The 26,274-nt window shown below is 34.0% G+C and overlaps 1 protein-coding gene across 3 annotated transcripts; it reads left to right on the plus strand.

Moving 5' to 3' along the window:
• Positions 1-338: 338 nt before the first annotated feature.
• On the plus strand, positions 339-25,727 carry LOC123550023 (uncharacterized). 3 transcript variants are annotated; one of them, XM_045338465.2, is made up of 3 exons: positions 339-542; positions 17,343-18,133; positions 18,675-25,727. In XM_045338465.2, the coding sequence occupies exons 1-3, from the start codon at positions 346-348 to the stop codon at positions 23,492-23,494; spliced, it is 5,808 nt and encodes a 1,935-aa protein (XP_045194400.2). In that variant the 5' UTR covers positions 339-345; the 3' UTR covers positions 23,495-25,727. The 3 variants fall into 3 exon arrangements, with proteins under 3 accessions (XP_045194400.2, XP_053402179.1, XP_053402180.1); XM_053546204.1 differs by lacking the exon at positions 17,343-18,133 and having other exon boundaries at positions 404-542; XM_053546205.1 differs by lacking the exon at positions 339-542 and having other exon boundaries at positions 17,898-18,036.
• The last annotated feature ends 547 nt before the right edge of the window (positions 25,728-26,274 follow it).

Genomic DNA, 26,274 nt, shown 5'->3' on the forward strand with positions numbered 1-26,274 from the left:
ATACTACTTATGTTAAATAAGTTCTTTTCGGCAATTATTTATTTTCGAAACCTTTAGAAAAGATAATTAATACATATCTGTTTATTAAAACATAACAAACTGCTTTATCTACAAGTCAAGTTATGAATTGGGAAAAGCACATAACGAACTATTAATTGGACAGCACAAATTAGTAAATGCACAACACAAACTAAGAAATGTACCGGACAAACTAGTTAATGTATATAACAAACTGTTTTATCTACACAACAAATTATGATCTTGTTCTACCGTACCACTTTTGTTTTAAAAGCACTGTCACGGGTTTTATACTTGCTCGGACCTACTTTCGATTTAGAAGGAAAAATGGATGACGAACTAAGAGATCCCGGATACCAAAACTATGTTTCGATTTATCGCGGTTTTGCATATGTAGGAGAAAAACTTGAACCTTATACGAATCAAGGGCTGGATACGGCGTATCAAAGAATTTACAGGAATTTAGCAGGCCTCCATCCGTGCAGACAGGAGTGTAGTAGAATTTACAAGTGTCAAAGTTCAAAGTAAGTTTTTTTTTATTTCTTTTCAAACATTGTTAAAGCTATGACTGAAATTTAACTACAATTCTGATACTTTTCAATGTACGAAATTGGAAAACATTTTTCAATCTAACTTTTTTTTATTGTGAAAATTTATGAACGTTTTAAAAGAATAGATATTTTCGAAAAAAAAAACTACTTAAGGATCATGTAAAAGCGTTTGAGACCACCCCTCGGGTAAATTTTCATGTTGGTAATTATATCCGACAGACACGTTATAGACCTTTCTAACGTAAACGTAAATCGGAAACGGAATACTGAATTCGTAAATATTATTTTCAAATAATGGTCTAAGGGAGATACTATTGCATTACTATTGGATGAAATTGTTTCCCCTAGACCACAAATTAGCCTAAAATTTTACGAATTCAGTATTTCGTTTCGTAATTACGTTTACGTTAGAAAGGTCTATTAAATATTCATAACATAATATATAGATTAAACACAATACACAGTTGTTCAAAAGAAGTAGGAACTACTTTCTATAAAGGTCACTTTGTTCGGTAATATGTAAGATAAGATAAGATATGTTTATTATAGTCTCACTCTGCATGAATACAGATACAATACAGTTACAAAAATTTACAAATAAAATATTCATGCAAACCTTTCTTAAAAGAAATATGAGAGACTAGGAGAACAAACATTACAGAATTTAACTTTAAGTTTCGTATTAATATTCTATCACTAAAACTTTTAAAAGGATTTTTATAAAATTCACAGTAAAATCTCCATCTACTAAAAGAACAATATACATGTATTGATATTACACATTACATACACACACATGCCTTTATCCCTTGGAAACAGACAGACTGTATCAGTGTATCAGGAACAAATTCCTAAAACATATATATTCTTTAAAATCATCTTGGATCTTATCACAAAATACAGGTTATCATCATCCAGTAAGTATACCATGTTTAAATTCTTAATACAATATAGAGATACTATTAGACAAATGGAACTAACGCATATCATAATTTTAAAAATGATGTTAACCAGATAGGTGGGACAGACTTTAGTGACAAATTCTTTAAACATAACCCTGACATCCAGTGAAGTGGAGTAAACTGAAGTATGTAGTATCACCAGAAGTACTGGAATGCAGTGAGGAGATGAGTTATTGAGTAGAACATCAAGTGAGTGAGGTAGACTGCCATGAAATGTTTGATGAAGCGGCGTATTGGGTTGAAGTTGAAATACTGAGTAAGAATTGAATGAGAGCAAAAATAAACAAGAGCCCCGCCGACGAGCGCCATCGCTCAGTTCAGAATTTCTAAGTACAAAAAGGACCCTAATTCTGACAAAATGCAGGATAGAGTTATGGGTTTTGGCCTACATAGTCATATAATAATGATAAACACGTATGCAGAGCCTAGCTGTTATAGTTTTTGAGAAAAGGTGGACATAAAAAAAAAACACAAAAAAAACAAATTTTCTAAGTACAAAAGGGCCATAATATTAGATATTAAATGTGATACAGTATAAAATGTTTCCAAGGACCAAATGCATCATTACTTAAAGATCAACCATACCGTACTATTTTCTTTCTGTTTAAGATATTAAAACAGGTTTTGGCATTTAAAAATACAATGTCTGTGTTTGAGAGCAAATACCCAACTTTATCAATATCAGTAAGTTCTGTAAAATTTGTATTAAAGTTTGGAGCTGTTTGTATCAGTTCTACTTGGAACGAGCTATACAACGGACAATATAATAGAACATGTATTTCATCTTCAACAGGATCTCTACAGTAAAAACAAGTTCGTTCCTCCACCGGTATACCATTATATCGTCCTAGCTCAATACCAATTGGGGCTGTGCCACTTCTGAACTTGGCTAATGCACCCCTATAAGATCTATTAAAGACTGTTGTACAATATTGCTCTGCATCAAGACTTTGTTTGCATGTTTTATATAATCTAAGGCCACACCAAATTGATAAGTTGTTCATCGGATTTTTTTCTGAAAAAATTGAGGCGGCGAGCGAAAAAATAATTTAAATATTTTTTTAGGTTTTTGAGAAAATTAGGATCGAGCGAAGAGCGAAGAAATATATTTGTCTTCATTTGGCTCTCGACTGACTAATAAAAACCTTAAAATAGAATGTATCGCCTTTTTAAATTAAAAAGTAAGTCCCTAGGGATTGAGAAAATTGCACAACAAAGCGAACTCGTGAAAAAAAGGTAATAACATTGTCATACAGTACACTGTAATCAAATAATGCATGCTTTTGAAAATGCTGTTAGAAAATATGTAATAAACAACAATGCATAACCTTACACCATACTTAATATTTACTGCTATGAAAATGTAGCATTCTTAGCTGACTTTACAAAGTTTTTGATACATCAAATATCTATGTGAGTGTTACTAGATCTATTAAAGCTTCTGATTTGAAACTTAGAACAGTTATTTACTGTCAAAGTCTACACCTGGAGAAAAAATACTCTTAAGTCTGAATCTAGACAGAGTTATGCCCCTTTTAAACATTAGATATTTTTAATTAAGTTTTATATAATGACCGATAGCTCTGTACTTTCAAAGCTTCTGACTGTTATGCCCCTTTTACTGGCAAAGCTCTGATTCAGAAAAGTCGAGCATGATGTCTTATGTACAGCTCTTTTTCTAACTTTAAACTATCATAACATATTAAATTTGTTGAAACAAAGTCTCAATTAAAGTCTGAAATGGAGATTAACGTGCATTAACATTCGTCTACTAAATGAATGAAAAATTTGAAAATCGAAACTGTTCTGAAAACAACTCCTAATGTAAATTCCTTACCCCACCAACTTTCGTATGCAAATGCTGATCATTTCGACAGGAAAAACAGAAAACAGATAAGTGTCATGCATCAATAAGTATTTACCCTTACCAAAATAATGTAGATTGATGTTATCAAATAAATTAGTATGCTTTTCTTTATTCAGTTTTCAATGAAATAAATCGATTTTTGTAGCATGTAATTTGGTAAACATTTGAAGTAAATGGCGTAACTGCATAAAGGGGAAACAACTTTAATGCAACTAAATATAAGTGTTATGATTTATTATAGACGATGTGTGCGTAGTATGTATTTGTTTTGATTAAAATCCATTTGAGAACAATCTAGGACTGGAATTATAAGCATTTATACACTTCTTCGTCCGTAAAAAGTAGCGCACCAAAAAATTTGGATTGATTTTTTTCAATGGGGCGAGCGCAAGCCAAAAAAAAAAAAGATTTTTTTTTTTGTTTTAGAAAATATACGAGCGGCAAATCCGATGAACAACTTTTTAATTTGGTGAGGCCTAAGCTTGTTTCTTCCTATTCCATTCCGTGCAGTATCACGGTTAACATCTCTACTCCAATCTTGTATAAATTCATCAATAATTTTAGGTAGCATGTTACTAAATACATCAACTTTATGAAATGCTTTCAATATTACAAAATATATCACAACCATACTGTTTAAACTTTTGACCGATTTTGTAGTTCCAATTCTTACATCTATTATTTGACATTCTATCTGACCAAACAAATTTTTACTTATTCAATCTTAACTGACTCATACTACTAAGTCTACACCATTTAGCAAGCACAGATTTCCAACAATTATAAACAATTGGCGTCCAACCTATATCACCACAAACTGCAGCATTTGGAGTGTACCTACCTACATTTAGGAAATACCTAGCAGCTCTATTTTGTACTGCAGTGATGCATGAAAAAATATCACACCCCCATACCGATGATGCATACGTTATTACTGGAACAACTGTGGCCTCGTACAATTTCGTAAAAGCTTCATACGGTATGCCTCCAAATGCTTTAGTTCGGGCTATTAACATACCTAAAGCTCTATTTGCAGCTCTATTTGCAGACTGTGCAACAGTTTTAGCAGTAATTGCAAAATCTAAATGTTGAGTTAATAATACTCCTAATAGTAAAGGCCTTTTATGAAAATAGGGGAAAACACTTGCAAAGAATTGATTTTTTGTGTAAGCATTCTAAAAGACATATATAACAACATACTAAAAGTATAGAAAAGTATCATGGTGCAAAATGCATTTTTTGGGGGGTAAAACGTTAAAAAACATAATTGAAACTATGAATTTAGCTCAAGAATATTTTTTAAAAAAACCAAGATGGCCGCCAAAATCCAAGATGGCCGCCATTAAATTTTCATTATACAGGAAAACCGTTTAAGTATTTCAAAAACTTCAAATAGTGTGAAAGATGACCAGCATCATAGAACATACATACATTTTATTTCAAAACGCACAAACTTCAGTCTTAAACAAATTCAAGATGGCTTCCCGATTCCAAAATGGCCACCACAAGATCATTTAGGAATACATACACTGAATAGGAAAATGGCTCTAAAATGGTTTGACTGAAAATATTTTTCTTGCATCAAACATGATCCCCGCTTTTCTTCTGATTTTTATTCAGGACTGAGGATATTCTTCAAGAAAATGTAAGTTACAGACACTTAAAGTAGGTCCAGATGTGTGCTGCAGCCATTGGAAATATGACAATTTTATCTAGAATAAAGAAGAACAGCTATTTAGTGTGCTGTAACATACAAGGGCATATTGGTAAAAAATGAAATCTGGCCACATGGGAAAGGTTTTCTTTGACTAGAATTGATAGAAAATGACAAAATTATTGCAATTTTGCGTTAAATATTGATACAACACAAAAAATCCACATTTTTAATGTTTTGGTTGTACTGTATTGTTTCTAAAAAACTGCACATTGGTATCCTAAATATTACTGATTTCTAGTAGTCAGATGTACAACCGACATATTTAACAGTTACTGCTTAAATGTGTAATTTGTATACAGATCCGAGTAGAAAATTACAAAACAGGGCAAAAGTAGGCTACAGTTATGATAACTGATTGAAAATTATGTTGTGACAGCTATTTTTGCCAAAATTTGACGAGTTGTCATACGTTACTGAAATTACCATAAAACCTTAGACCCTGTTGGTGTCAGACTAAAACCTTGTGTTTTTTACATGCATCTGGGTTGTTTGTACAAATGAAACTTGCACAATGTTAGAGAAACAAGTTTATCTTAAAGGCATAAAGACACTTAATAGGCAAATGGCGCGAAAAATGGTAGTCGCATAATGGCGGATTCATATAGTCCTCGATTTTATTTTTTTTTCTGTAGAGCTATTTTCCTTATTTTCTTTTCAATTCTTGCTGAAATCACATGACAAATCTATGCTTGACATGTTGGTAGCATTTTCATAATGAAATGATAACACTACAGTACTTGTCATGTATACTTAGACCATACACCACCCTCTACAATTTAAGGGTCTCATTCTTTAGGTGATTTAAAACATGTGTGTTTGACTGAAAATATTTTTTCTGCATCAAACATGACTCATGCTTTTTTCTTTTTCTTTATATTTAGTATTTGACAATATTCTGCAAAACAATGTGAGTTATAAGAATTTAAAATAGGTCCTGATGTGTGCTGCAGTCATTGGAAATATATGCATTTTGTAAAGAATAATAAAAGAAGAACGGCTATGAAGTGTGTTATAACCTTTACCAAGAACATAAATTGATAACATTTTACAAAAATATGCTTTGCAAAAGCAAAGAAAACTATATCATAACAACACTTCCACGTAGCATATATATATCAATATTATGTATGTCAAATTAGAGTTATATGACCCAGGAGAGAGAGTGCCTATGCCTTTAGTATCTTAAACATTGTAATGGGTCCAATCACTAAGGTGACAATGTCTCAGACTAACTGACAAACTATGTAGAATGTCCTTTGTTAAAACACGTAGAGCTAGTGAAACCATATACCTCATATATATTTTTTTCTCTGACTATCTCGCCTAATTGATTTGTGTTCCAATATTTCATAAATAATTGCAGTTATCAGGGATATAAAATAGCTATTTTTATCTAGGGACCCAGACTGTCAAAAATAAATATTTAACATTAGGTATATAGGCATTTTCTCCAACAATTTAGGGGCCCAGTCCAAAATCTATATAGCCATGGGCTACTGGGCCCCTGCTAATTTGTATCCCTGGTTATGAGCTAGATAATTTCAGGGATCAGGCAAAAATCAGTCAATGCTTCAAACTAACAACCTTCAACTAATGATAATCAGCTCAAACTTCTATAGGCTGGGGAGGCTATATTTGACAGGTCTTTGTATTGAAGTTCCCGTCAGACAATGTCTTTAAATGGACAACATACAAAAATAGAAAAAAACGGAAACTCCACAGGTTGCTCAACACAACAAACACGAAAATGTTGCAGGTTCGGTTTGATTGAGCCTGTTCATGGACGGTAGTGGAAATGCATGTTCTCTTACTTGAAGTTGCAACTCAGTATGATTGCCCTGACTCTTGGATGCTCAGTGTTTATATACTATAACATATAGCATTAAACCAACATATTGGTATGTATGTTGAACCCCGTCTGTGAGCTGGAACTCTCTTACTGACTCAGAAGATTACCAGACCAAACGTCTCTCAACTTTCCAATGCTCAGCCTGTATTTGCTATCGTCTATCCCGTAAAGGTTTAATTTCTATGTGCTGGCTCTAAAGCTCGAAACATAGTTACAATACTGCAACTTTTTTTTAGTCTCAAGTCTTCTTTTATGTAATTTATCTGCCATTTACCTGCCATTACAGTGTAGCTGCAATAGCTCATTTAAGGTACTTGGATAAATTATAAGTTGAATCCTCAATGTGTTTACATCAATCGCTGGATAGAAAATGACTTCATTGTAATCTGTTTTATTAACTTACCTAGCAGAGGTGTATTTTAATTGCAGCTGTTTCTGATAGGTCCAAATTCTAACATATTTTAGAACAAGAACATGAGTACTTGCTCTAATAAATAGTTGGTTCCCTTTTACTATTGTATATAACATCATGATGTGTAATCACTGTAATTAACCACATACAACACACTAAATAGCTGTTCTTCTTTATTCTATATAAAATTCGCGTATTTGCAATGGCCGCAGCACACACCAGGACCAATTTAAAATGTAAAATGTCTGTAACTTACATTTTCTTAAAGAATATTGTCAGTTCTGAATAAAGATATATAAAAAGTCTGGGTCATGTTTGATGCGGGAAAATATTTTCAGTCAAACACTCAAACTACAAAATTAGCTAACAATGATCGAGACTTCAGATAGTAGAGGTGGTGTTTGATCATAGTATACATGGTAAATTCTGTAATGTTATTATTTCATTATGAAAAGGCTACCTACAGATCAAGCATAGATCTCTCATATGATTTCAGCAAGAATTGAAAAGAAAATAATGAAACAAAACCTGAGGACTATTTGAATCCGCCATTATGCAACTATCATCTATTTCGCGCCATTTTTCCATTTAGTGAAAACAGAACTGTAAACAATTTCAATGTAATTTTCCCCAAAAACATGATTATCAGATAGGAAATGATCCTGCTAAGAAAAGATGGGAAATGATCCTACTAAAAAAAAAAACTTATATATGTTTTGTTAATAAATAAGAAAGTTATCGCTGCTTAACGACAATTTCTACTGCTGAATGACTCAAAAAGTTTGTCTGTATACTTACGACAATTTCTACTGCTGAATGACTCAAAAAGTTTGTCTGTATACTTCACTATTGCCCCGTATTGAATCTTCTGGCAGTATGTTTTCCATCTTAAGCTGCATATAACAATAATCAACTTATTGTGTGTAAAAGCAATGATATAAGACAATTTGACATAAAATCAGTGATAATTCTGGTTTAAATGTCGTTTTTTATGGCGGCCATATTGGATTTAGGACGCCATCTTGCTTTTTTCAAAATTTCTAATTAATCTACGTTTTGTACAATATAGTAATCTAATGTTGTGCCAAATTTGGATCTCTTAAGATGCATAATTCATTTGCTATGGATCGATTCCAGAAATCCACAGTTTCATTTATTTTTTTAATTTTTACCCCAAAATAGACATTTGGCATCAAGTTACTTTCCTATACTTTTAATATGTTGTTACAATCATCCTGTAAAATTACTTTCACAAAATATCAATTCTTTGCGAGTTTTTTCTTTTATTTGGCATTTCGGCCATAAATGGCCTTTACTATAAATACTTATACTGTGTTACATAATTAAGAGTTTTGTCACCAATTCTAAACACAAATTCTGACTGATTCACGGACGGATTGCGAAAATGTATAATATTTGACTTTAATGGGTTTACATTCATTACATTTGTGACACACCATAAATTCAGTACATTTAACATACACTGTAGGTCATTTTCTGAAGCTGCTATTAAAACAATATCATCAGCATACAATAATATAGGTATATTTTCACCATCAATATCAGTCCCATTACATGTAGCTTTAAGTTTTAAAGCTAGATCATTTATATAAAGGTTGAATAACAAAGGCGTCAATGAACAGCCTTGTTTTAATCCAGTCTTGACAGCAAATCAATCTGTATTGAAATGATTTAGTTTCACAGAATACAAAACATTTTGACAGAGGGACTTAATAGCATTAATTTATTTCGAATGAAAACCAAGTTTAGTGTACACTTTGGTGTACAACAGTTCTCTACTTACGGTGTCGAATGCCTTTTAAAATCAAGAAAGCGCAGAAGGTTGACAATTTACGTTTTTTTTTCTTGTATCAATAATACTAGTTAAAGATTTGAATGTGATCAACTGTGCTACGGCCTTTTCTACCACTATTTTGACCTGTAGATGATATTATTCTCTTCAGTCCAAGATGTTATTCTATTTTTAAACCCAAGGTACAATAAATTTTATAAACTACAGGTGAATAGCTATACCACGATATGAAAGAGGGCCCCTTTGGGAAATCATTTGGGAGAACACTTAGGGTGGCCTTATAAAGTCCTACCCCAATAACTGTGGCAAAGAACCAGTGCAAAAAACATTATTACAAAGTTTATGTAGAAAGCTAAAAACATAGTCATTCTTTAACACTTCCCCTGTAATTTCATCTACTCCAACACCCTCTTTACCTTTAATATCAAAGTACTGCTCGTTTTACTTCAGACAGTGTAAAATCTTGACTAGTATCACTATTCACTTCATCAGGCTCAACAACAATATTAACCTCAACAGAATCTTGATCAATTTTATGAACAGAAGTAGGATTATAAAGAGTATTAAAATCATTCTGCCACTTAGCAAAACATCTTTCTTTATTCTGTTTTAAATTCACCATTATTATTAAGTACCTCCATAGGGATATCATTTACTCTATTATCTCTAATTCCTACTCTACCAATGGACTTCCAAAACTCTTTAGGGTTACTTTTGGCATTGGTTAACAACTCGTTCTGTATAGAAAACCAGTAACTTCTTTTACTACTTTGAACCTTACGGTCAAACAGCTTACGCTTGTTAACAAAATTATGCTTTAATCTATGTTTTGAACCATTTTTACACTTACGCCATGTCTTTTCTGATTCACACATATCATTCCATAGATCTTGTAATTCTAAGTTCAACCATGGTTTACGAATACGTCTACGTTTACTTGATACACCATATTTAATAGCAACAACCTATGTATTTTGTCGTACAAAACATGTACTTCGACTGACCACATTCTATTTTGAAGAAAATATCAAACTTCCTTTTCAAACATTTTTTTCTCTAAATTTGCTTTTGTTGTTTGTCTTACATACTTATCTAGGTTTCTACTCCGGGAAATGAAAAATGATTAACTTTAATATTTTTTGAAACATTGCAGTTTTTGTCATTTTGACAGCTCTACTTTCACTTTCATTTTGCAATATTTGCAAGTTTTTAAATGTTCATGGTGTGTTACACTTTCAACTCCAGGAGTACTTGGACAAATTTGTTAGGAACACAATAATTATAAAAGTAATGACAAAAACTTGAAAAAGAAGCTTGATATCTTATACGAAATAGAACATGAACAGTCGAAGAACATTCGAAATAGGATAAAATGTGTTGTTCAAAAGAGAATAACATGTTTTGAAAGTTTCTTCGACTTAAAACAACAGTTTGGTATATTCTTTATGATAAACAAAGGCCGATGTGGCGCAAAAAAACAAAAACAAAAATTCACCGGAGGGGTGGTTTCAAAACGCTTTACAAGAATCTTAATTTTTTTCTTTTATTTGGAATGCATTAAATCCTATACCCTAAGGCCACATTTAAAAAAAGTCTTTGTTTGCTGTCTCCCGACCCTACTTTTTAAAGTTGGGTAGGTAGGTAGGCAATTCTTTTTTTTATTTCTTTTTTTTTTTTTTTTGGTGGGGGATAATACTTTTACTAGTAGGTATATGATCATATATTATGATCGTTCTTACAGAATATTTCTTCAGTAAAAATAAGACAAATCAGTGTATGTCATATAAAAGGATGAAATTAAATAATACAATTTAAACTTTCTTACTTATTATTTTGCTTACTTGAAATATATGTGGCACTTGTCTTATCGCAACTTAAAAAAAAATGACCAGCATTGTCCAATAAAAAAAACTTTTGGGGCGCAGCATTTTAAGTGGGTAAGTAGGGAGACAGCAAACAAACATATTTTTAATTTTGGCATAAAACACTATACTAGTAGAGATCAATACAGCTACAGTACATCTTTAAATGTAAGACAACACTGGTTTATGAGTAGAATGTATGTCATTTTGATAGTGAAAAATAAAGTCCTATCTATATGTTATTTTATTATCGAGTTTCGCTCAAAATAGAAAACATGGAAAATCAGGACATAAATGGAAATGTTGCAGGCTCGGTAGACCATAGTGGAAATGCAAGGTAACGTCCACGCCCTCTAGCCCCGGGTTGAGCTTCGTCGTCAATCAGTTTTAAACTTTTGCGGTTAACTCTCTAGAGGTCTTTGTCCACTCTTAATAAAACTTTGCCAGAATGTTCTACTGAATTAAATCTTGGAAAAGTTTGAAACTTGGCCATCCGAACCAAAAACTCATCGTAGGAAATCTATGTTCATATTTCCACTTGATCTTCATACTTCATATTTTTGTCCATGTCTCTATGAATTTAGTCCAAGATCAAAACTAGGCTACCTGACGTCAAACAGACGCGTAGCTAGGGCTTTTTTCATAGTTTGAAGGGGTGGAATAAGGTGTATCCTCTCCTGTGCATAATTTAAAGTGAGGACGGCAAATGGTACTTTTTGCATATATTTGAAGTAAAAAAAGTCAACTTAAATTTTTAGCTTATGTACACTCTAAACAACAGATCGAATCTCCTATCCCTTTTCTCTTCAAACTAATCGATCACTTGAACCAAAGTCAATGGTTTATCTCTAAATGCATCGGTTGTTAAAAGCGTACACTTCTGTCATCACCTTAAAATTGATCAACAAAAACATACGGGGGTGATATCGAAAATGTTCTAAGTGTTTCTTTATCTATAGTCTCTTAGATCATTTTCATTTAGAACCCTCGAATAAAGATTTATCATTTTGAAAAATACCTTATTCACTATGTACAAATAAGCTGGCACTGATATCTGGCATGTTCTATTTTTTTAGCTCACCTGAGCACGAAGTGCTCAAGGTGAGCTTTTGTGATCGCCCTGTGTCCGTCGTCCGCCGTCGTCCGTCCCGTCCGTTCGTCCGTCGTCAACAATTTGACTGTTAACACTCTAAAGGTCACAATTTTGACCTAATCTTAATGAAACTTGGTCAGAATGTTACCCCCGATAAAATCTTGGACGAGTTTGATATTGGGTCATCTGGGGTCAAAACTAGGTCACCAGGTTAAATCAAAGGAAAAGCTTGTTAACACTCTAGAGGTCACAATTTTTTGGCCCAATCTTAATGAAACTTGGTCAGAATGTTACCCTCAATAAAATCTTGGACGGGTTCGATATTGGGTCATCTGGGATCAAAAACTAGGTCACCAGGTCAAATCAAAGGAAAAGCTTGTTAACACTCTAGAGGTCACATTTATGATATATCTTCATGAAACTTGGTGAGAATGTTAATCTTGATGATCTTAAGATCCAGTTTCAATCTGGGTCATGTAGGGTAAAAACTAGGTCACTAGGTCAAATCAAAGGAAAAGCTAGTTTACACTCCAGAGGCCACATTTCTGACCATATCTTAATGAAACTGGTCAGAATATTCATCTTGATGATCCATAAGTCAAGTTTAAATCTGGGTCAGGTGGAGTCAAAAACTAGGTCACCAGGTTAAATCAAAGGAAAAGCTTGTTAACACTCTAGAGGTCAACTTTTGGCCCAATCTTAATGAAACTTGGTCAGAATGTTACCCTTAATAAAATCTTGGACGAGTTTGATATTGGGTCATCTGGGGTCAAAAACTAGGTCACCAGGTCAAATCAAAGGAAAAGCTTGTTAACACTGTAGAGGCCACATTTATGACCATATCTAAACGAAACTTAGCCAGAATGTTAATTAAGATGATCCATAAGTCAGATTCAAATCCGGGTCAGGTGGAATCAAAAACTAGGTCACTAGGTTAAATCAAAGGAAAAGCTTTTTAACACTCTAGAGGCCACATTTCTGACCATATCTTAATGAAACTGGTCCGAATGTTAATATTGATGATCTATAGGTCAAGTTTAAATCTGGGTCAGGTGGGGGTCAAAAACTAGGTCACTAGGTCAAATCATAGGAAAAACTTGTTAACACTCTGGAGCCCACATTTATGACTGTATCTTCATGAAACTTAATTAGAATGTTAATCTTGATGATCTTAAGGTCAAGTTTTAATCTGGGTCATGTGGGGTCAAAAACTATGCCACCGGGTCAAATCAAAGGAAAAGCTAGTTAACACTTTAGACGCTACATTTATGACCATATCTTCATGAAACTTGGTCAGAATGTTAATCTTGATGATCTTTAGGTCAATAGGTCAGGTGAGCGATACAGGGCCTTCATGGCCCTCTTGTTTATCAAATGTTTAATGGTTTTAAAAACATTCCGACCAACGATTCAACTAAAACATAATAATTCTTCAATAATTTATTATTGAAAATATAATATCTTTCGAAGAAAATCATAATTCTAATTTTTAATAAAATGTCTGTCAACGCAAAACATTTAATTTAGGACTGTAAATATTAGAATTTTATCTCTGGGAATCGTAAAACAATCATATTTATTGTTGTTTATTGCCTAATTATTGCTAAATTCATTAACTTAAGATGTTAACGAGTTACTATGGTTATTAGGTAACTCCTAATTTTTAACAACCCTAATTCATTGTGCTCGTGCTCGCGTGACCACAAAGCAAGCAGCTGGCGGACATTACAGTCCACAGGCATACCTTCATATGGCGCATAGTCCTGAAGAATCTCTAAGCGGAACTCTTGACACTGGTATGCACATACAAAGACACACATACATATTTGGATGAAAATCCTGAAACATTAAGGCACCCAGTAATCAATTTAAGTTTTCAAACTTGGTTACATGAGGTTAAGCTAGATCACTAGGTGAAATAATAGAAATATCGTTTACACTTTAGAGGCCACATTTTCTACTTAATCTCCATAAAACTAATTTCAGAATGTTCGTTTCTGTGAAAACAAGATCACGTTTGAAACTCTCTCATCAAAGCTCTAAAATTACGTCACTACATTTGATAACAGAAAATCATTGTCTACACGTCTTGAAACGCGATATTTTCTACTTGGTCATTGAAAATGTGGTTAATGATCTATCTGATTTATATAAAACATGTGGCCAGAATGTTTGTTTTAATGAAATGTAGATTAAATTAGATACTAAATTAGCTAGTGAATGAAATAGAGAGAGCAATACATGGCCTTCAATGCCGTCTTGTTTAAAAGTATCTTTAAAAAAAAAAATGGTAAGATATGGCACCAGCTTGTAGATTTTACATTCTGGTGACCAAACCAATAAATATCCAGACTGCATGGTAAAACGCCGACCGAGTGATTTGTTGCACTATTATCAACGTTTTTTCCCAGCTCACAAACAAGTTTGCGTCTGTGACCTACATGTATTTGACATGAAATCATTCAATAAAATGGGCACAATTTCTCCTGTATTGTCAGCATAGTTTTCATATAATCTTTGTGTTGTTATTGGTGATCATAGCTGTTTCAACTATAAGCGAATCCGAGGAAATATTGAATAGAAGGAAGGCATAATTAATAAATTAAGAGTTAGACACCTTGTTATTTAATCAAAATGTGAGTGATCAAGAGGAACAAATACCGAAAATTTACAATAACTCCAGAAATATTATGAAAAGGAAGGTTTTCGATAGTATCGATAAGAAAAAGCTTTTCTACACCTGACCTCTACATTGTAAGAATACTTAGGTTACCCCAGGAAATAAGTCTATTTCAATCGGGTTGGCTGTATCATTAAAGCGTCCGTGTGCACCGCCGTATGGCCTCATCTGAGGATATCTCATAATTGTATTTTGTACTTGTAACATGTCTTCTCAACCCTAGACTAGTGGGCGTGGACTTAGCATACATTTTCACTACTTCCTTAAACAGCCCCAATCAAATTGATGCTGCAACACTTCCGTGTTTGTCGTGTTGGGCGACCTTTGGTGTTTCAATTTTTTCTATCTTATTTTAAGCTCATCTGATTTTTTGAGAAAAAAAGATTAGTAATTGTCATCACTTGATCGGTATCGGCGTCGGCGTTAGCATTGCATAATTAAGTTTTATGTTTAGGTCAGCTTTTCTCCTAAAATATCAAAGCTATTGCTTTAAAACTCGCAACTCTTGTTCATCATCAATGGCTGACTCTGAAGAGCAAGAAACATAACTCCATCCTGCTTTTTGCAAGAATTATTACCCCTTTTGGACAGATTTTCTAAGTTAAGTTATGTTAAGGTCAACTTTTCTCATAAACAATCAAAGTTATTGCTTTGAAACTTGCAAAACTTGTTCACTATCAAAAGCTGAGTCTGTACAGCAAGAAACATAACTCCATCCTACTTTTCCAAGACCTATGGTACCTTTTGGACTTAGAAAATCAGATTTCTTGGTAAGGTTTTGTTTAGGTCAGTTTTTCTCCTAAACTATCAAATCTGTTGCTTTAAAACTTGAAACAGTTATGCGTCATTAAAAGCTGACTCTGTACAGCAAGAAACATAACTCCATTTTGCTTTTTGCAAGAATTATGGCCACTTTTGGACTTCGGAAATATCAGATTTCTTGGTTAAGTTTTATGTTTAGGTCAACTTTTCTCCTAAACAGTCAAATCTATTGCTTTAAAACTTGGAACAGTTATGCGTCATTAAAAGCTCACTCTGCACAGCAGTTACCGTAACTCTACATTGCTTTTTGCAAGAGTTATGACCACTTTTGGACTTAGAAAATCATAGGTAGGACAATATTTCTACTATACAGAGACAAAAAACTCAAATGAGCGTCTGCACCCGCAATGCGGTGCTCTTGTTTGTTTTGTTAGCTCACCTGCCACGAAGTGACAAGGTGAGCTATTGTGACCGCTTGATGTCCGTCGTCCATCGTGCGTCGTCCGTCGTCCGTCAACAATTTCTAAAAAAATCTTCTTCTTGAAAACCACTGGGCAGAATTACATCAAACTTCATGGGGTCCTTGGGTGGCCCCCTTTCAAAATTATTCAAAGAAATGAATTCCATGCAGAACACTGGTTGCCATGGCAACCGAAAGGAAAAGCTTTAAAAAACCACAGGGCCTAGGGCTTTGATATCTGGTGTGTAGCATCATCTAGTGGTCCTCTACCAAAATTGTTCAAATTATCCCCCTAGGATCAAATATAGACTTATAAAGGGAAAACTTTGAAAATCTTCTTGTACAAAACCACACAGCCTAGGGCTTTGATGTTTGGTATGTAGCATCATCTAGTGGTCCTCTACCAAGATTGTTCAAATTATCTCCCTAGGGTCAACTATGGCCCCGCCCCGGGGATCACATGGTTTATATAGACTTATATAGGGAAAACTTTGAAAATCTTCTTGTACAAACCAAGATTGTTCAAATTATCCCCCTAGGGTCAACTATGGCCCCGCCCCGGGGGTCCCAAGTTTTACATAGACTTATATAGGAAAATTGTTTAAAAATCTTCTTGTCTGAAACCACAACACTTAGACCTTTGATATTTGGTTTGTAGCATTGTCTTATGGTCCTAAGCCAAAATTGTTCAAAGTGTACCCCTTGGGTGAAAAGAGGCCCTGCCCTGGGGGTCCCCAGTTTTATTTAGACTTATGTAGGAAAAAGCTTTAAAAATCTTCTTGTCTGAAACCATAAGACCTAGGCTTTTGATATTTGGTATGATGCATTGTCTAGTAGTCTTCTACCAAAATTGTTCAAATTATACCCCCAAATTATACCTCTGGGGTTAAAAGAGGCCCCGCCCTGGGGTCACTTAGTTATTATGTGAGTTATATAGGAAAAATACTTAAAAAATCATCTGATCATATTTCCAAGACTGTTTAATTATAATTACCTGATGACCCCAAGTAATATGATGTCACTTGACTTTGACCTTGACCTACTGACCTACTTTCTTGTTTTTTAAGATACAGCCTTGAAATTATGATGACATACACAGTTTTGCACACAAATCGTAAAACTGAATTTCATTGACCATGAATGTGACCTACTGACTTTTTTAAAATTTTATCATCAGTTTGACATTTGAAACATGTAGCTCATATTACTCAGATGAGCGATCCAGGGTCATCATGACCCTCTTGTATTAAACAAGTGATGCAAATCAGTGCAGATTTATTTCACTCCTCTTTCTAGATGGTGTATAACTTGCAATGGCTGGCGAAATCAGCTGCTGAAATCTAGAAGATATCCTAATGTATTATGGGAACGTACTCGATCATGGGAATGGCCGAAAGCATATCAAAACATCGTCGAAGTATACCTCCCAGCATCGTGGCAAAATGATAATCTTGATCTGAAAGATATATCAACTGCTTGCTATGTTTGGGAAAACTGTTCAAAGTATTTCAAAATTCGACAATTTATAATAAAGAAACTTAGACAATTTAGAAATCAGTATTTTGCACACAACACATCATTGAAAGCAACAGATTTAGAAAAAGCGCAAGTATTTGATGTTTTAAAGGACTTGCTAAACGATCAAGATGTACAGAGTCACATTGATGTTCAGGATTGTCTCAACGGTCTGGCAAAGATAGAACAGGGATATCAGATAGAGAAGTGGATGAACGAAGTTCAGAACCTTCTTCAACAACACGAGTTAACGTTAGCCGACATAGAGACAACAACACACAAACATGATAAAGGACTAGATATCCTACTAAAAGTTCAGGAAAATATTCAGGAAAGACAAGAAGCTATACAGGAAGATATCGGAAGCATGAAAAAAGATATATTTGAGATGATAAAGAGGAAGCATTCCTCATTCACACATGTATACCAGTGGACTAATCGCTTGAAGAATTTCGTCTTCTACCAAGAAAAGAATGTAAAAGTGCTGTCAGTCATCTTATTCGCCGTATTGCTGTGCGTGTATCTTTTTACAAGGCAACCAACAAACATGGAACACAAATTTGCTAAAACAGGTCGTTTGTGCATTGTTACTTCATTTTCACTTGTTATAATTACACTCTATCGCGATGATGAGATAAAATTGTTTGCTAAATTATAAAGGAGTTCAGTCACAAATAGGGGTATCCGCAGAGTGGTTAAGGTCGCTTATTTCCAATCACTTGCTCATCGTCGCTTTGGTTCGGCCCCTCGCTTTTGGTGAATAATTTCTTCACTAGCTGGAAAGTCGCCATTTGTTGTGTCGATTTGACTTCAAAGACAACAGAATCGGTCGGTCGGTACACTTAAGTCAATTTATAGAGGCATTTAGTTATTTTCGAAGTTTTTGTATTGTTGTCCACGATAAAATTAGCTCATCTTTTGTCCAAATAATGTGATTTCTTTCTGTGTCATTCAGGAAATCAAATGTCCCTGCATCGGAAATTAGTAGCGCATCTTGTTGATTATCAAATTTATCTTTCTATACACGATTTAGGTTAGAGTATTTTTTTGCATATTATCCTCCAGCAAGTCAAGTTTGTCAATTTTATTTCAACATTTTTTTTTAAATTTCAGCGTGTGTTTCAGAACAGTACAGAGTCCCCTTTCCGCAAGATCTTCCTCTTCTAGGATATCTAAATGAACACAGGTCACTTGTTGGACGACAATGGTTAATGGAACAGTTAAAACACGAACTGTTTAGCTCAGACGGTGGTAAACAGCATGGTGTTGTGCTTGTAGCAGAAATGGGTTACGGTAAATCTGCTTTTATTTCAAAATTGTTGTGTCCAGGTTCAAGTGAGAGTGCAATTTCTATTCAAAAACATATTGTTGCATTTCATGTGTGCAAGTTTGATGTAAGAAGTACTCACTGTTCTGAACGATTCATTAGAAGGCTTATTGGTTTTTTTGCAATGAAAAGTGCAGAGTATGGTAACATTATTTCAATGTTGCCTGAAGCACACATAGTGTTTAATAGGGATAGCTGCGAGAAAGAACCAGATGCTTGTTTTGATCAGGGAATTACTATTCCAATAAAACAGTTATCTAATCATATGAACACACCGTGGATTGTTGTTATAGACGCAGTTGACGAATGTGAAAACACAGGAAGTAATCCAATATTGGAACTTTTGTCAAGGAGAATGAAGCATCTCCCTAAGTGGCTCAAGTTTTTGGTAACTTCGAGAAATATCACCTCCCTGACATTGCTAAGAAAAATGAAAATTGAGCAACTTTACTCCAATGATTCCAGAAACAAAAACGACATTAAAGCTTTTATTCAGGAATCGTTTCCTGTAAATACCAATCCAGACATGATAAACACACTTGTCGATAAAAGTGAAGGAAACTTTGTTTACATTATTCAAGCCTTGAAATGGATTCTTGATAAGAAAGATTATGACAATGTTCCTGATTTTCCTTCCGATCTTGGTGATGTATATGAAATTAATTTTGATAGGCAATTCGTAGATGCGGAAGCTTATAGAATACCAAAATTGATACTGGAGATAGTCTGTTCAACTATTAATCCTGTGACAAAAGTTGATATTTACACCATTCTTAGATCGAGTAACATTTTTCCAGATAAGAAGGACTTTGATAGACACTTCGCTTCCTTAAACTTTTTCTTAAGAACAGGGGAAAGCGTTCGAGTGCCACACCAAGCTTTGTATCGCTGGCTCATCGATGAACAAAATGAGAGTTATGGGATATCTCTTCAAGCAGGTCATGCTCTAATATCAAAATATATGTTTAGCACTTTGACTGGAAATAACACCAAAGACATTGTTGATCTAGCGATTCATGTAGCAAACTCTGCTGATTCTACGTTAAGGAAGATGTTTGTGTCGTCTACATTTTCAGATATCGGTGGATCAAACAGTGTACCTTTAGTTCATAAGTTGATCTGGAAAACATCATGTATTAAAGCACTCGAATTGCTGTTACATCATTACCCTGATGTAAATGTTATTAACGAAGGAAACGTTACACCTGCATTCGTTGCAGCAGCAAAGGGACATACTGACCAGCTTAAACTTCTACATGGGAAAGGTGCAAATTTAGGATTTACTGTTAGAGGACATTTTCTTATCAGTCCATACATGGTGTTTTCGAAAATAGAAATGATGAAGCATCATTATTATGCAGGATATGGTCTATTGCATATTGCAGCACAACATGGCCATAGTTCGATCGTTAAGTATATTCTTGCTCACAACAGAACTTTAATTTATGAAAAGAATGCTTTAGGTTTGCATGCAGGTCAGATAGCATGTGAGAGTGGTAATCTTGAAGTGATCAAGATTTTACATAGTTTTGAACCGAAACTGTTCGGATACAAATGTATGTTTTACGCTTCAAAACAAAACCACAAAACTATTCTTAAGTGGTTGGTGCAGAATGGCATTGAATACAAGTGCATTTCAGACAATGAATCACTCGAAGCTGCTCATAGTATAGAACAATTAAATGTAGTTCAAATTTTAGAATACTCTAGTCTCTTATTTCCAAACGACATTTATTCACTGGACCGTATTAATTCTTTCGATATTTGGTGGATTGTTTTCAAAACTACTCCCCTGGCGGTGGCAATTCAAACAGGATCTATGGATGCAGCTAGATATCTCATTGAGACATTTCCAAAATCACTGGATTGTTATGATGCTTATGGTTATACACCAGCACTGGCAAGTGTATTCTACAGCCGAACTGAGCTTTACCCGCTTCTATCCAAAAACTTTGAAACTGACAAATGTGGAAAAATTCCAGATCATTTACTAGATTTAAAAATTTTAAAACACATGCGTTTATATGAAATGGCTCATAAATGCCCAGAAGGTGGTTCATTAGCACATATTGTAGCTTTATATGCTTTAGATAAGGAAATTTTTTGGTTCTATTTGAGGGAGAGACTTCAGATAAACTGGAATGAACCAGACTATTCTGGTAATTTTCCAATACATTATGCTATTGCTAATAACTATCTTTTGTTTATAATGTTATTTGAGCAAGGAACAATTACACATGACAATAGATATTCATATAGAGAAATAACAGCTGCAAATGGGTCAACAGTATATCATATTGCTGCAATGTCTGACCAGAGTCTTAGTATGCATCATTTGACAGGTTCTTTTAAAAAGCCGATACCAGAATTAAAAGATGAGCATGGCCGTGGAATAACGCATTATGTTGTGCTGAGGCAGTTTCTAAATATTGTAGGTAAACATGAAACAGATGCACAGTTCATTTCTGCATTGTTTTTACGCTATCTAGTGGAAACAGCTAAACATAATATAAAAACATACGACTATTTTGGCAGAAATATTTTACATTACGGCTTTAGAAATGGATATATTTCAGTTGTGAAGTATTTGAAATATGAATATCAGTCCATTTTTGATTTATTGCTATCGCAGAGAGATAATGAAGGATTGACGCCCATAGATTTTGCATTGAAGGATTACCAGAGAAGTAGTAGCATTATAGTTTTGCCTAAAAAATGTTCATATTTTGATGTATATTTTACATTTTGTTTAAACGACTCGGAATATTCAAATGTTATGTCATCTTGGGAACTCGGGTTGTCATATTTAATTCAAACAGCTTCTAAAGGACAGTATTACAACTTTATTGAACCTAATTTAAAGTACATCATGGAAAAAAGTCCGTACCTGTTAACTGCTGTTTTAGTCTACCATAACTATATGACCTTAGATCATCTAAAACATCAGCTTATCGTTATAAATGAACATGACCTATCAGTCTGGACACAATTAACTGTCGCTCGTCATAAACCAGAGGCATTCCGTGTATGTAGAGAACCTTTAACGAAATCACCATTACATTTTTCGTTACTGACTGTAAACTATAAACACTCCGTCTTCAGCTTTGAAAATCATGATGTCAATAATTTTCTTCACATGGTGTACGGTTATCCTATTAATTCCACTTTGTTTGGGTGCCCAGACGAAAATGGCTACAATATTTTCCATTACTCTTTGATTGGTGGTAATATACAGACAGCACGAATACTCATGTCGAAAAATATTAGAATGATAAATGATCATGTCACATTGAAAGATATCTTTTTAATGGCTATGTCATCACGTATAAAAACAGATCATGAAAATTTTATCAAATGTAGTGAAAATGTCTATTATCGAGCCCAAGAAACATGTATCGATACATTTTTGGTTGAATTTTTGAAAAAGAGTAAACTAAAGATTAAATTTAGTGACTTTTGTCAAAGTGGGTCACAAGAACTGTCCTTGGTGCACTTACTCGCAGCTAATGGCATGATTCGTACCTTGGAAACTGTTAGCAAAATATTTGGGCAGAAAAGTTTGAACTGCCGAAACAAGGATGATTTTACACCTTTGTATTTTGGTAAACTCTTCAGTCAAGATTCTGTTGTGACATTGATTGGTGACAATGAAAATTCAGTGTTGCCACGTGTGGAGGCTGAAGAATGGTACATTTGGTCATTGCTAAATAAGTTTCCTCAAATAAACATATCTGAACCTTTGTTTTATTTTGCTCACTCTTTGTGTCTAAATAAATTTTCTTACAGATACGTATTATATAGGCAAAAGTGCGTAGTAAAATTGTTAAAAAAGACGTTTTTACCGATATCTGGTATCGGTGACTACTCTTACCATCAAGCTATGGTGTCAGTTAATCATGTGGCCTCGAAAATGCCCACAATTTTATTCTGTCTTAGAGTGTTGGAATCGATGTATTTTCATCATAATATGTCAACAATTATATGTCGGTCTCCGTTTTTAAACATAGCGAATTGTTATAGGACTTTTAATGAACTTGTATCTAACCTGAAGGTTGGTATCTTTTCTGATAAACGTAAATTATTTAGACGTATGCGAGAAAACATTTACCCGGTTTATAAACAGTTCAAAAAAATTTACATTCGAGTGAAAGCTTATTGCTTTGAGTATTTCAATTATGAATTATTAAAAAGAAAACTGTATCGATTGATAGTTTCTCTCAACAAACTATGTTTCTTTTTAAACAAAATTGTTTCAAGAGCGGCCATTTCGTTTTACGTACAAGGGGGGAAATCTGTCAAAATATCAGTGCCTAATTCTTTTACATTTTTGCAGCTAAGAATGAAAAACCTCAAGTTTATTGTTGATGAAGGAATAAGATTTTTAGCAGAGCCAGCTCCTCTTGTCGCAGTTAATGGTGGTTCTTTATATAAATATAAATACATCAGTATAATTAAAACAACTTTGGCATATAAACGTCTAAGAAAGAATTTGATTGTTGATAAGTTTGGTTTGAAAAGTGTTTTTGATATTTCTAAATTTAGGACAACCAAAACATATGTTAAAGAAAATGTTATGCTGAAAGAACCATTCAAAGATTTAGAATGATTTCAAATAGATCATCAACATAGAGAACCAGTTATTTTATTTGTACTGTCACGTGATATTCGTTAAACTGTGCTTGTTCGTGGAATAACGAAATGACGTTCCATCTTTTAACTAACAACATTACACAACTTAACTGTTGAACCAGTACATTCAAAACTTTGTTTTAGGCCTGAAACTTGTCAGTTTGACTTAAATCACTTTTCAACTATTAAATGACCTTTTAAACATGTTCATTATTTCCTTTTAAGCTCACCTGTCACGTAGTGACATGGTGAGCTTCTGTGATCACCCTTTGTCCGTCGTCCGTCCGTCCGCAATTTCCTTGTGAACACGATAGAGACCACATTTTGTATTTGATTTTAATCAAACGTGCACTCAACTTGTATGGGCATAATACTCGGTTCCTTTCGAAAACTGGCCAGATCCCATCATGGGTTCCAGAGTTATGGCTCCTCAGAGGACCAAACTTTTCTAGTTTTGGCTTGTGAACACGATAGAGACAACTTTTTGCAAACACATTTAATCAAACTTGCACACAACTTGTAAGGGCATAATATCTCGGTTCCTTTCCAAAACTGGCCGGATCCCATCATGGGTTCCAGAGTTATGGCCCCTTAAAGGGCCAAAATTTGCTATATTTTGCATGTGAACACGATAGAGACAACATTTTGCAATCATCTTTAATTAAACTTGCACACTTTTATTGGAATAATATCCCGGTTCCTTATGAAAACTGGCCAGATCCCATCATGTGCTCTAGAGTTTTGGCCCCTTAAAGGGCCAAAATTTTCTATTTTTGGCTTGTGCAGTCATATAGAGATTTCATTTATGGACTGATTGGATACAAACTTGCAAAATATCTTCAACAACAATAAATTTTGGATTCCATGATGAATCTTTCAGATCTAATCATAGGTTCTGGAGTTATTTTATATTTGATTACCTTCCCTGATTTTAATCAAAATAGATTTATATTAGTAAGTACAAATAGAACTCATTTGTTCATCATTGTCATTAGCTAGCCTAGCAGCTTCTTTTGAGATTGGTTTGAAACATTATTTATATCCTCGTTGGTAAGAAATTTCTACTTTAACTTACTTTTCTAATATATTGCTGTAAAGGCTTGTACTCTGTATCTTCTACATGCATATACCAATGCATGATTACCTACCCTGATTTTCATAAAAATGGATTTATCTCAGTATTTATAGGACTTATTTGAAATTTCATTATTGTCAATAGTTTGACTGAGACAATCAGGGTAGGTAACTATGGACTGATTTTATGTCAAATTACCTCCCTTTTTTCCAATTTAAAATGGATGTATCTCAGTAACCAATGAAGATACTGATTTGAAATGTCATTTATGCCATCAGATTTACTCTGACTATTTGGGTAGATTTACTTTTTACTGAAATTATGACAAATTACCTCCCTTTATTTTATGTAAAATGAATATACCTCAGCAGCATCTAATGAGATTGGTTTTAAATGTTATTTAAGTCTTCCAGGGTAAGGAATAGTCATGCTAGTACAAAAATGCAGCATTTGAGCCAAGGACCCTTAAACTTGGAGATTGGCTATGACTAGTATGTGACCCATAGGTCAAAAGGGACTGTTACAAGAAAATATTTATCCTGGTGATATTTAAAGTGAATGCCTATGTGATCTATGTCAAAACTTGATCTTATCATTTAGAGCAATGGTACTCAGGTGAGCGATATAGGGCCATCATGGCCCTCTTCTATATAGTTTATTTGTGACATAAATGTCTAAATATACTGTATTATTGATGGAAGCATAATTAGAAGAAAAATGTGTTACAAAATTTACTTTTTGCCTGGTAAGATTGTGACTGTTTTACAATAACATTTCTTCTCTAAACAATAATAGTGCTTATAGATAAAGAAGCACTTCGCTCAGTTTCGCACTCACCCCTAATCATGCTCATAATAGTTTATGCTGTCTCCTTGTTTCCGATTGTTAGAATTATTAAAAAAAAATGTAGGATCACTTTGATCATATAAACCGTGTTTTGGGATATAGGTAGATGGTGACGGCTTATTTCTGACAGCTCTTGAATCGATACAAAATATATTTATCTATTTATTTGGGTTTTACGGCGCACCAACACAGTATAGGTTATATGGCACCAAGGAGTAGATCTACTACAAATTTTGGTTTCACTTCTCATTTACATCGAAAAAAAAACACGAGGTATCGATGCAAAATAGGACTGAACATATATATGACAGTATAGCTTTTAAAGACTAGTGTACCAGATCATAAAGAAGAAAATATTAGAAATACAATGGAACAAAATATATAAGGAATATGTCTTCTCTTTACTACAAATAAACTCAACAAATATATACATTTCGCCTTGTAGCGATGCACCCTGGCTACGAGAGGCCGTTTATTACGATACACATTATACAACTATACAGTGTTATACAAATGATACTATAACTCATTGTGGCTCTCTCAATTTTCCACATCACCGGAAAACACGACGTCCAGGAAAAAACAGAGAATTTAGCTCTGAAAACCTGTGTCCAAAAAAACAACAAGTTCAGTGCCTTCCTCAGTGGTGTGTGTGGACTTCACACATATATTGTAAAATTTATTTGACCCGTCAAAAACTGCTCCCGGCCCCCACCAAATTCTGTTCATGCCTGTATAAGAATATCATGAACGCCAGAAACATGCCCCGACAGGACAACTAAATAGTACAATACAACAGTATTTAAAAATGTTATACAGTTTTTAAACAATTGCTA

This window comes from Mercenaria mercenaria, chromosome 6, assembly GCF_021730395.1.
Source record: "Mercenaria mercenaria strain notata chromosome 6, MADL_Memer_1, whole genome shotgun sequence".
NCBI classification, from domain to species: domain Eukaryota; kingdom Metazoa; phylum Mollusca; class Bivalvia; order Venerida; family Veneridae; genus Mercenaria; species Mercenaria mercenaria.